The 12,663-nt window shown below is 34.4% G+C and overlaps 1 protein-coding gene across 1 annotated transcript; it reads right to left on the bottom strand.

Annotated features, from left to right (window-relative positions):
• Positions 1 to 11,240: 11,240 nt before the first annotated feature.
• Positions 11,241 to 12,446, bottom strand: LOC142629832 (uncharacterized). Its single transcript, XM_075803873.1, has 2 exons — positions 11,725 to 12,446; positions 11,241 to 11,370 (listed from the first exon to the last, which is right to left on the bottom strand). The coding sequence occupies exons 1-2, from the start codon at positions 12,444 to 12,446 to the stop codon at positions 11,241 to 11,243; spliced, it is 852 nt and encodes a 283-aa protein (XP_075659988.1).
• Between the last annotated feature and the right edge of the window lie 217 nt (positions 12,447 to 12,663).

Consider the following 12,663-nt stretch of genomic DNA (forward strand, 5'->3'; position numbering starts at 1 on the left):
GCAGCCAGTTTTAAGTACAAATAAGATTTTGAACCATGAGAGGGGAGAGTGAACTTCGAAATGGATCAAGTATGCGCCCTCCGATACTAAATGCCGATTCAGAAGCAACCATAGAAACAGGTACAGCCAGCACATCCCTAGCCATTTTGGACAACACTTGGTACCTGTCTAAATTGGCTTTCCACCACCCCAAAATCTCAAATTTCACATCCCTTCTACTCTCACAATTTTCAGCCAAATATTTCTCAATCTCATTGCTACACCCTATAGACTTCTCAGCCTCTAAAAAATGCTCATATCATGAATTAACCATCGCATATGGATCACTACATATCACCTTCCATGTGTGTCCTCTCACTCTCACTTGGTACTACCACATTTGGTGAATCAACCCTAGAGTAATCATCATACAACCTATTCATGGTCTTCCTCACCAAATCAACCATTTCATCAGCCACTTCATCCCCATAAATTTCAGAAAAAGAAAACTTCAAAACCTCATTTTCTTTCTTGGATCAAGAACCATAGGCACATACAAAAGTTGATTAATTTTATCCCTTTTCCCCCAATACTTTTCAAATTTTGCTTCCATTTTAGTTGCCATGTTTTTCAAGAGATGATTTTGAGATTTAATTAAATGAGCAATATTCTCTTGAATCACAAACATCTCATCAAAGAAGGTATTTGAAGTAACATACAAAGAACCGGAGAACTTTTTTGTTGCATTGTAAAAAAGTTTCAAGAAACCCACAAATGTCCTACAATTTTGAAAATCAACCCCACAAGGAGATCCCAAACCACCACTATTTTCCTTATTCAAAAAGTATGAAGAATAACTATCATCCTCAAAGTCCATTCTTATGAACACTTTCTCAAATTTTTCAGCAGTATCTAACATGAGATAGGTAGAGTTCCACCTAGTAGGTACATCTAGACTTAGTAAACACTTGGATTCAATACCTAATCTCTCTATAAAACTCCAAAAAGTTTGATTTCTATTTGGTGAGGACTTCACATACCTCACTGCTTCACGCACCCTAGCAATGGACGCATCAATTTCTTTCAAACCATCTCCCACAATGAAATTTAGGATATGTGCACAACACCTCATGTGTAAGAACTCATGTTCTAAAATAGTCCCCTTCCAATCTTTAGTTACTATTTGTAAAAATTTAATGGTAGTACCATTAGAGGAAGCATTATCCACTGTTAAGGTGAATATGCCATCAACACCCCACTCACGCAAACACATCTTAATCTTTCTACCTATAGTCTCCCCCTATGGCCTTCCACTTGACAAAAATTTAGAATTCTCTTGTGCAAGTTCCAATTATCATCAATAAAATGACATGTGAGGGACATATAATTCAAATTTTGAATACTAGTCCATGTGTCCGTAGTAAGGCACACCCTACGACCTTTCAAGGCTTCCCTTAGTTTCTCTCTCTCAACACCATAAATGTCAATCACATACCTAGCCACAGTTTGACGAGATGAAATATCTCTAATTTGCAACTTAGGTTGTAAGGTTGTTGAATATCTTTGAAACCCATATCTTTCAACAAACCTAAAAGGTAACTCATCTATTATAATCATTTCAGCAAATGCCTTCCTAGAAGCCTCAACAGTAAAAGTTGTTGGTACAAGCTGAAACCCTTCCTCCCCATTCATTTTGGGTTCAAATGCTAAAGTTTGTTACCCTTTTAAGTGAAATTCTATTAGGATTCTTAACACAGTTTGGTGTATGATTCAATAAATTAGTAGTACCAGGATCCTTACTACTAGCACGATAAGTTTTTTGGCAATAATGGCAAACAACCTTAAATTGACCATCACTAATCTTTATTTTTTCAAAATGATCCCAAGCAATAGACTTTTTCCTATTATTACCACAATTAGCAGCTATCTCATTCACCTTGGTTTTATCATTAGGTTTAGGTAGAAGTGCCTCAGCATTAGTTAGAGTGGCAACAGGTTTAGCTGGACAGCAGGTTCAACTGGACAGCGGGTTCAGCTTGGGCAGTGAATGTTGTTTGGGAAGGGGGTGCATCACTAGAGGTTTCCATAATCTAAGGACATCAAATTTAAGCATTAGCAAATAACCATAAAAAAACTAATCCTAAGAAATATCATTGTAGTTGACCTCTTAAAGGGCAAAGTCACATACACTGGAGTTTTGTAGAATAAGAAATATTATTATGCATAAGTATTGACTTCACAAGTATTGATTTCATTTAACACTCATCAAGGTAAATTACATGGCACTTCATGATTTCATTTAAATTACAAGTATGTGTGTTTAAGAGTCAAGACAAAACTAAGAAATGATATAACTATAAGCATTTGAAAGAAATTGTCCTTGGCAAAAGTTCTTATATCATGCAAGTAAATGCAAAACATATTACTCTCAGTTATTATACGAAATAACTGACAAGAAAATACATGATAGAATGAATTTCTAATTAGCTTCGACATGGCTTTCTTGAATATGTTCCTCCAATATTTTCTTTTCTCTTTTAAATATGCCAATAAACTCTTAACACAAATTACACTTTTTTTTCTTTGTAAGAACAACTTTTTCTTTGTAAGAACAACTTTTTCTTTGTAAGAATAATTCAGAGGGTAGAGTCTGGGTTCAATACTTATCTTATATACATTCTCAAAGCACCAATATGAATACCTTTGAGCATACTATGAAGCATGTATTTCTATCTTACAGATTCCATGTTGCTTATTTGAGTTTAGTTGTTAATGTTCCTTCCATTAATATAATTATTTCATTTCTCATCAACAAACAAGTTCAACTTTTATATGCATATCAAAAATATGACGCTTCTTTTGAGGTTAACTTATGATACATGCTTAACCTAACAGAATGAGCATCTAATTAGCTTCCAATGGGCTTACTTGAATATGTTCGTCCACTTTTTTTTCCTTTCTTTTAAATTTGCCAATAAAAGAAATTACAGTAAAATAAAAGCTAAGAAAATAAAAAACCTCAAAAAGAAATTACAAAGACATATCATTGTCAATTTGCAAACACAATTATTGCAGTCTGATATTCCTCAAACAACGACAAAACTCAAAAGTAACACAAACAATAACAAGAAGTTAAAAGAGAAACAATAGAAGAGAAATGATACCTCAGAGAACTCTTAGCAATTAGGGATTCAACCTTGAAAAGGAAGCAAAAAGCCTACTTGAACAACTTTCAACTCTTGTATAAAATTAGGATTTCAAATTTTTAAGTTAGGAAAGCAAAATGAACCAAACAAATGAGCAATAAAATACAATCAAAAAAGAAGATAAGAATGTGTTTGGATTTCATCTTTTTAAAATAGCGATTCATATTCTTTTTTTCTTTTTTTTTGTACAATGAAGACACAAGTATAGTGATCATAAAATTTTATATAAAAAAAAACAAGGAATAAAACAGGCAGATAAGAAAATAAAAATGTGTTTGGATTTTATCTTTTTAAAATAGGGGTTCATATTCTTTTTTTACAGTAAAGACACAAGTATATTGATCATAAAAAAAATAAACAAAACAAGGAATAAAACAGGGCAGATACGAATCACACTCAGAGCACACTAAAACAATGAATCAAACTAACTATAATGTCTTTGACCAACAAACAAAAGTCTTCGAAAAATGATAGCACAAACAAACACACTCAAATTAGGGGTTCCATCTTTCAAAAGTGATAAATCAAGTCTTTGACCAACAAATCAAATAAAAAAAATTAGGGTTTCATCTTTGAATCCAATCTATTGTTCAATTTTGGTCCCTAATCTTTAAGTTTTAAATCATTTGAACAAGATCCCTTCAGTTGCTTTTCATATGATTCTTATTACATATCAAAAAATAAATCATTTGAACAAAATGATAAACCCATATCATTTGAACAAAATGATAAACCCATATCATAAACACAAAATACAGAAAAAGATGGATGAAAAGGGGAAAAAAATTACTTGATCTGAGTCTAGGAAGCCGAGACTGAGAGGCTAAGAAGACCCATGGAGTGAAGACGGCGGCATCAGGTGGGCTGTGAGGTGGTGGCAACAGCAACCAGAAACCTAGTGGAGGGAAGAAAATAGAAAGATTTTGAATCTTTGATGTAAAGGAGTAAAGGACTTGGTTTGTTTCAAAATAAAAAAGAGAGATTTTGAAATCACTAGAGACTAGAGAGCAGAGAGAAAAGTGAGAACTCAGAGAAGACCACTTTATAAGAGAGAGTGATGAGGGTTAAGACTTGAGACTTGAGAGTTAGCAGAGTAGAGAAAGGAGTAAGGAAATCTGATTTGGTTTTTGATTTGAAGTGTAGCCAAATAGAGTCTTGAAACCCTAAAGGCCTAAACCGTGATTCATGACCATGGGCATGGGGAAGTGAAAAATTGCCATCTAATTTGAAGTGTAGCCATTCCATATCTTCAACAGAAGATTTTCTTAGAGTGGAAACTGTGTGATAAACAGATATGAGCTTTTCTATGTGTGGAAACTGTGGGAACAAGTGGTTTTAGGGATGGATACTACTCAGTGGTCTAGCCTTTTAGTCGCATTACTCTTGAAGTCTTGCCGTGTAGCACTAAACAAACTTCGCCTTTAGTCCAATCACTCCACTTCCCCATTCAGAGTTTCAAACTTCACGGGTTGTACAAATTACCATATATATATATATATGTTAAACCATCGGTCGGGTCGGACTTTACGGGTTTTTAACCCATTAACCCACCACCCGATCCGATTATTTGGGTTTTATTAGAGAGGGACCCGAATCCGACCCACCATGGACTTCAGGTCCACCCGCTAGGCCTCGAATTGGTCGGACCCGGGCGGTTTGGTGGGGTCTTTTACTCACTGGACAACCCTACTCACAACAGCCTCGTCATATACTAGAAATAGCTAAAGTTTTGGCTAAACAACATAAAACCGCCCGCATCAGTGTCAAAAGAGTAACCTAAAATAATAGTGTATGAAAGCACCTCGCCTAAAGAAACGAGAGTTGTTCATCGCCAAAGCTAAACTAAATTTTTATTATTATTATTTATTCTCTCTCTCTCTCTCTCTCATGGACGGAGTTTATGGTTTTAACGAGTGATAGGGCTTGTTGATGCGAGTGGGTCTGGTGATTGGATTCAGTGGGGCTTGGTGATTGAAGGTGGTGCTTGTACGTTGAAGGTGGGTTTGGTTGTTGAAGGTGGTGCGAGTGGGTTCAGTGTCTAGATGTGAGTTTCTCTAGTGATTGGTGCAGAGGGGCTTGGTGATTGAAGGTGGTGTGAGTGGATTTGGTGCTTGAAGGTGGCTTTCTCCAAAGATTATAGTTGATGGGCTTTACCATGATTGAGTTTGGATCTTGAAAAGGGGTGTAGCAAACCTGGGTTTTCAGTTAAGGGGGTAGGGTTTGTGATTTCTGATGCTAAAATTGTTTGCAATGATTGGTGGTGTTTGGTAGTGTTTGCAGTGGCATAGTGTTTGTGATTGGCAGTGAAGGTGGGTCGGTGGTGTTGTAAAAGGCAGGTGTCATGTTGCTATGGAAAGGGTGAGGAAAAGGAAGCTTCTATGTTGCTGTGGAAGTGGTGGGGAAAAGGAAAAATTTATTAATTTATTTTTAGAGAGAGAAAAATAATACTTAAATAGAGTAGAGAAAAAAAAAATATTGAGGCCAATGCATTTTTTTGGTTAGTTTAGCTAAAATTATAGAGAGGTTGATGTGAATGCTCTTAGCACAAGCAATGCGTGTTGTGTTTTCGAAGAATTGTTGGTCCAATTTATGCCTGCAATTTTTTGTAGTGTGATCATGTAATTTTCCATACCTATGTATTTATGAATTTCTTTTCTTTCTTTTTTTGTTTTACTTATTAGTAAGAAAGGCAATTTGCCATTGAGACCATTTGTAAAGACATTGACCATGAACAACCCCATTCTTTTTTTATTTCTTTTTTGTTAGAAAGATGAACAACCCCATTTACACACACCCAAGTGATCGTGGTTAATAATCACTTTTAAGTTGATTTTTCTATTTTATTAATAATAATTATTATATGATGGATTGTTACAAGTGGTCATGTCTTTATTTTATAATAAAAGATAGAACTTTATTCCAAAAGAATAAATGATACAAAGCAATATATAGAGGAGAACTAAACATGGTACTATATAGTAAAAGTTGGGTCTTAGAAATTGTGCTAAGTGCCTAAGTAAAAGATGCATTACTACTAGTACATTTAGAACGTATTCCCAATACGCCAAGAACCTTATAGCAACTAGTTGGTACCCTTTAATATTTACATGGTTTTCAAAATTGATACCAAATTGCTGTGTTTGCTCCTGAACCTGATTTTAAAGGTTTTTATTTGACTGTATTGATAGGCACCAGGCACTAATCTGGTCCGGTTTTTAATAACATGGATATATCTAATTGAAATATCCCCACCAAGTATCATATTATATTCAAATGTGATAATCTAAGAAAATAAAATAAAAACTAATGGAGATGCAAGGTATCGATCCTCATTTCTTGTGTAAACTTCATCACATGCTCTACGATTTGAGCTTCATCCCCTTTTGATATGAAAATATATTTTTTGTCCATTTTAATTAGAACTTAATTCTATTTAACTTTTCATAAAGTTTAATAATAATAACAATAATCAACTTTTTCATCTTCTTTTGAAATGATGTAATAGTAAATATAATTTAAATGGTATTAATTTTAGTAATTTTTACTACAATCCATGATTAATCAGACATATGCATGCTAAAATTCATTTGTTTCAATAATCAAATAGTTTTTTTTTAATCTACTCATTTTGTTGCTAAATAAATTTAAATGTGATATTTTAAGAAAAATAAATAAAATTAATGGAGGTGCAAAGTATCAGTCAATGCTTGTTCCTTGTGTAAGCTGTACCTCAGGCTCTACCATTTAAGCTACATCCCCTTTTAATATAAAAAAAAATTAAAAATATAATTTTTGTCTATTTTAATTAGAACTTGTTTACTACTTAAATACTACAAAGGTTAATAATAGTAATAATAACCATCTTTTTAGATAGTGTAATAGTAAATATAATTTAAATGGTATAAATTTTAGTTATTTTTATTGCAATCCATAATTAATCTAACTAATGCATGCTAAAAGTTTAAAATGTGATAATTTATGAAAATAAAGTAAAATTAATGGAGATGCAAGGTAATGATCCTCGTTCCTTGTTAGGAATCTTATATTTGTTATAATATTTTAATATCCTTACAATTCTTGTAGTTAATTACACATATTGGCGCTTTATTTAGTTAGTTGAGATAAGAATCAATTAGTTAGAAATTGAGCACATGTAGCTCATTTAATACATGGCTTAATTCACAAAGCACATGTTGAATTAATTAGCCAATTATGTTAGGCCATGTGGGCCAATGACATTAGAGCTAATCTCCTGTAAATACATGATCATAATTCAATATTAGATATCAATGAAGAATAAACCAATTGCTTAATGCGTCTCTCTCTTAATCTCTCTCTTTCTCTATGAAGGTCTAAGCCCTCTTGAAGTAGCCTACAACAACTACTATTCTCATTCTTCATTCTTACTTTTCCACAATACATATTCATATTCTAGCAAGTTCTTATTATTTGATATTAGAGCCAACTACCACCCCAAGTAATCGATTGTAGTTCATTGAGTATGTGATCAAATGAGTTGTATCTTTGTGGTCAAATCTAGGAGGGAGCGACTTAGAGGCTAGATTAAAATAACACATAGGTGAGTAGAACTGCCAGAAGAAAAAGGGCTACCATTGGGTCAGTGTCAATAAAGTGAGTTGTCATGAACGTCGGTTGTAGAGCGTGGTGGTATGTTATGATCATAATGTCCTACATTGCTTAAGTATAAGCTTAAACATGTGCATGTAAACTCTTGGGAACCCTTTCCTTGCAAATTGGTTTTCAATTTTGATTTCTACCCATGGGTTCCCAACAAATGCTTATTAAAATTCATTTGTTCTGTAATCAAATAGTAATATTTTTCTCCTTTACTCACCTTTCTTGCCGTTGAGGTACAATTTTTTCACTCATGTCATGTGCCCTAATCCTATTTAATCACATTTATTCACCAAAAAATACCAAAATATCACCCATAAATTATTTTGGGCCACCATGAATATTTCTTATCCCATTGGCCCTCAAATATTTCATATCTAATTATCTAAATGGGGTCATGATATAAACTATTACAAAAGCCCAAAAAACTCATATCTTATCAAATTTTATTATCATTATTTAGTTAAGCCCAAAACTAGCCCAATGATCCTAATGCACATATCTCATTCTATTTAAAGCCCAATAATACTTATACTTGGCAATATTTGAAAAGCTCATGATTTAAGTCCATAGCAAAATAATTTTATCAATGGAATTCAAAACCATGGTTTAAACCCATGACAATATTATATATCAAAAACCCAATTCTCATTGGCAATATTAAAAGCCCAATTCACATTGGCAATATCAGAAGCCCAATTCTCGTTAGCAATATATCAAAAGCCCAATTCACGTTGGCAATACCAAAGCCCAATCTTCATTAGCAATATGAAAAGCCTAATTCACAAAAACCTAATTCATGAAAACTCAATTCACATTGACAATATTAAAAGTTCAATTCACATTGGCAATATCAAAATCTCAATTCACATTGGCAATATCAAAATCTCAATTTACGTTGGCAATATTAAAAGCCCAAACTAGCTACTTGACACAATTTAGTAAAAAGCTTGAGGTTATCAATACTTGACAAAATATTGTATCATAAGTATATCTCTTAAAGTCCAATGATGAACAATGCTTTAAATTCTTAAATCTATTATTATAATATACAAACTCAATTCTTAAACCCATAATATTTATTTATTTCATACTATAAACTCATGGAATTTATATAAGAACTCATAGTCACTATTTATCTTATATCACAACATTTATAATATTTATTTTCAAAACTCATGGTAATTATTCACATTACAAGCCCATTATGATTATCTATAGAAAAACCCATGAGAATATCACATTATTTCATTATGGTGGTTGTTACCAAATTTTATTTGAAACCAATGGATATTACCTTTATTAAAACCTATGGTAAATATTATTCACAAGAAACATTTGACGTTACTATTTAAAAGCACCAAAGAAAATATCATTTACAAAATAATTCATGGCAAAAATTATGAGAAACTATACAAATTGTTATTTAAAGCCCATAAAAATTAATACCCAAAACCTATCATAAATATTATTAAAACTCATGAATACATTTCATTTTTACTAACAACTAAAGCCCATGTGGAATAAAAATCTATGGCAATATATGATAACTTTGTCCATTTTGTAGGGTTTACAAGGAGAAAGCAAAATGATAAGCCCAAGTGGACGGAACCACCAAGCCAGCGGCCCACCAAAATACTCAGCTCTCATGCTCAAACCCAAACTAAGGTCCCGTCTGGGAGGAGGGAATGGAATGGAATGGAAAGGAAAGAAATAAAAACAATAATTTTAGAATATTCTTCTCTTCCCTTATTTGAGAGTTTTAATAGAGGAAACAAAATGGGTAGGAGTGAACACTTATTCCTCTCTATTCTCTTAAAATCTCAAATTTTCATTCCCCCCAAAATTGGGAGGAATGGGAGGAAATGAAATTAGATTTAATGATTTTTTTACTAAAATTCACAAAATACCCCTATATGTTCAACCATTTATTTTAAAATAAGGGTCTAATATTAACATTGTCATAAAATGATTTCATTCTATTCCTTCTATGTTACTCCCAAACAAGATTACTTACATTCCATTCATTTCTATTTTTCTTAATTTTAAAACATTCAATCAAGGTTACTTAATTCTATTCTATTCCATCATTTTCTATTTCTTTCCCTTACTTAAATAGATTCCATTCCATTCCATTCCATTCTCTTATGAACTCCAAAATGAAGCCTAAAATTTCCGCCAAAATGACCCGTGTGTACAAACTGACCCAACTGGAGAACTCTCTTCAATTCTGCCTTCTGCTGAAGAGTATCTCAAGAAGCAACCAAGCTCCTAAACCAAATTAGGAGCTAGCCACCTGTCACATCAGCCTCTCTGTCACTACTAACTCTAACATAAACAGTATCAGAGGCTGGACTGACACCAAAATACTGAGATGCAATAAAGACCCTTCTTCTCTAAGCTTTGGTCACAACTTAAGGAAGTCATAACCAAGACCTACAAGCTCATGAAATTCTCAACTAAATAGTTTATTTTATTACTAAAAATGTATGTAATTGATTATGAATAAAGCCCATGAATCCCAAAAATGGAAAATTAGGGAAAAGTGGTTTGGAGGGCATAAAGGGGTGTCCAGCAAAAACTCCAGCAAAGGTGTCCTGCAATAGTTTATTTTATCAATGGTTGACACCTGGCTTGGAGTGTCAACCAAGCATCTTGAGCTCTAATCCTAGTTGCAGCAAACAAGATCTTCAGTCCTCATACTTGCTTTAATCCTATTGGACGAAATTAATCTCCAAATCTCAACATTTAATGCCTAGATTAGAAGCATCTCAACCTCCAATTGCATTACCCAAATAAGTAAAACACTCTAAAAGCAAGTCTTACCATTTTGGGTCAAATCTCAAAGGAGATATTCTGAGATTTTGCTGTTGTCAGACTTGATCTCTTCTAAATTTTGCTAATTAATCCCTTAAACTTCACTATAAAAGGAACTAGCATCAACTCATCAAAGGAACTAAATCTCCTCATAAAATTCCTCACCCATCATGTTATTTTCAACCATAAAATCAATCATTTAGTTCATAAATCAGCTTTTAATCCATAAATACCCATGTACACTTACCCATAAACATCTCATTCCATCTCCTCATAAAATCCCAACACCTTAAAATAGTCATAAACAACCCCTATTTACATCATACCCGAAAATGGCTAAACACTACTTCATCTCTCTTTCATACTTCCATATATTAACTCATACTTTTCGAGATGAGCGTATGAGGAATCCCAAATCGGGTAAGAATATTCTTCCAAACAAATTTATTTGCATCAACATCCCTGATGTTAGACAGTGACTCAGTGTCGACCCACTTCGTGAAATAGTCAGTTCCCACAATGGCTAAACGCCACTTCATCTCTCTTTCATACTTCCGTATATTAACTCATACTTTTCGAGATGAGCGTATGAGGAATCCCAAATCAGGTAAGAATATTCTTCCAAACAAATTTCTTTGCATCAACATCCTTGATGTTAGACAGTGACTCAGTGTCGACCAACTTCGTGAAATAGTCAGTTCCCACAAGAAGCCACCTTCGATTTTCCACAGCCCTGGGAAATAGCCTTACAATATCCAGGCCCCACTATGCAAATGGCCACGGACTAGACAAAGGGTTGAGCACACCCCCAAGCTGGTGAATGTTTGAAGCAAATCTCTGGCACTGATCACACTTTTTAACATACTCTTATGCTTCTTTTTGCTTGTTGAGCCACCAGTAACCCTGGACAAGAGCTCTGTGCGACAATAATCTGCCCCTGTATGACTTTCACATATCCCTTCATGTATTCCTCCAAAAGTGGCCCTACCGCCTCGAGATCGACATAAAGGAAATATGGCCCTAACAAAGAGCGCTTATACAACTTTTGTTCCTCGGACAACCAGAAGCGAGGGGCTTTCCTCCGTACCTTTCTACCTCTATGTTCTCGAGATGTAACACACCCTCTTTCAAAAATTGAACTATGGGGTCCATCGAGCTGGGTCCAACCCTAATTTGGAGTACCCCGACTTTCCCCGCCTCTTCTTCAGTAGGCCTATCCAGATCTTCAACGAGGATGACTCGAGGAAGGTCTCGTCCGGAAGAGGTTGCCAAAGTTGCCAAAGAGTGTGCATGTGCATTTCTATTCCTCGGGACCTGTTGTATGGAGAAAGATTCAAAATCAGATTGTAACAACCGAGCTTTATCCAAATATCCTTGCATCCTCAGGTCCCTAGCTTCCAACTCTCCTTTTACTTGCCTGATGACTAGCCTTGAGTCTAAGAAAACCTCAATAGTCTTTCCACCCAGTTTCTTGACCATAGCTACCCCAACCAGCAAGGCCTCATACTCTGCTTCATTATTCATGGTCGAGAAGCCCAACCTCAAGGAATTCTCAGTAGTAATTCTATCTAGAGACACTATCACTACTCCCACTCTAAATCCCTTTTGATTAGCCGCACCATCAACATATAGCTTCCAAGGTGAATGTCCATGAAGAGAAACTGTTGAAACTTGTTCTCCCCCAAACCTTTGCTCCTCAACCTCAACCACTATTGGAGACTCAGTAAATTTTGCTACCAAATCTGCAAGAACTTGCCCTTTAACTGCAATATGAAACATGTACTTTATATCAAATGCTCCCAAAATCATCTCTTATTTGGCAATTTTTCCCGTATAATCAGACTTTCAACGTAATGACTGCAAAGGAAGTTGAGTGAGAACTACAACTGTATGTGCTTGGAAGTAATGGGGGAGTTTCCGCGTAGCATGCACTACAGCCAAAATAGTTTTTTCCAAGGGCATGTAACGAACTTCAGCTTCTTGTAGCGATTTGCTCACGTAATAGACTAGTCTCTGTACCCCATTT

The sequence above is a fragment of the Castanea sativa genome, chromosome 1 (assembly GCF_040712315.1).
Source record: "Castanea sativa cultivar Marrone di Chiusa Pesio chromosome 1, ASM4071231v1".
Lineage (NCBI taxonomy): Eukaryota > Viridiplantae > Streptophyta > Magnoliopsida > Fagales > Fagaceae > Castanea > Castanea sativa.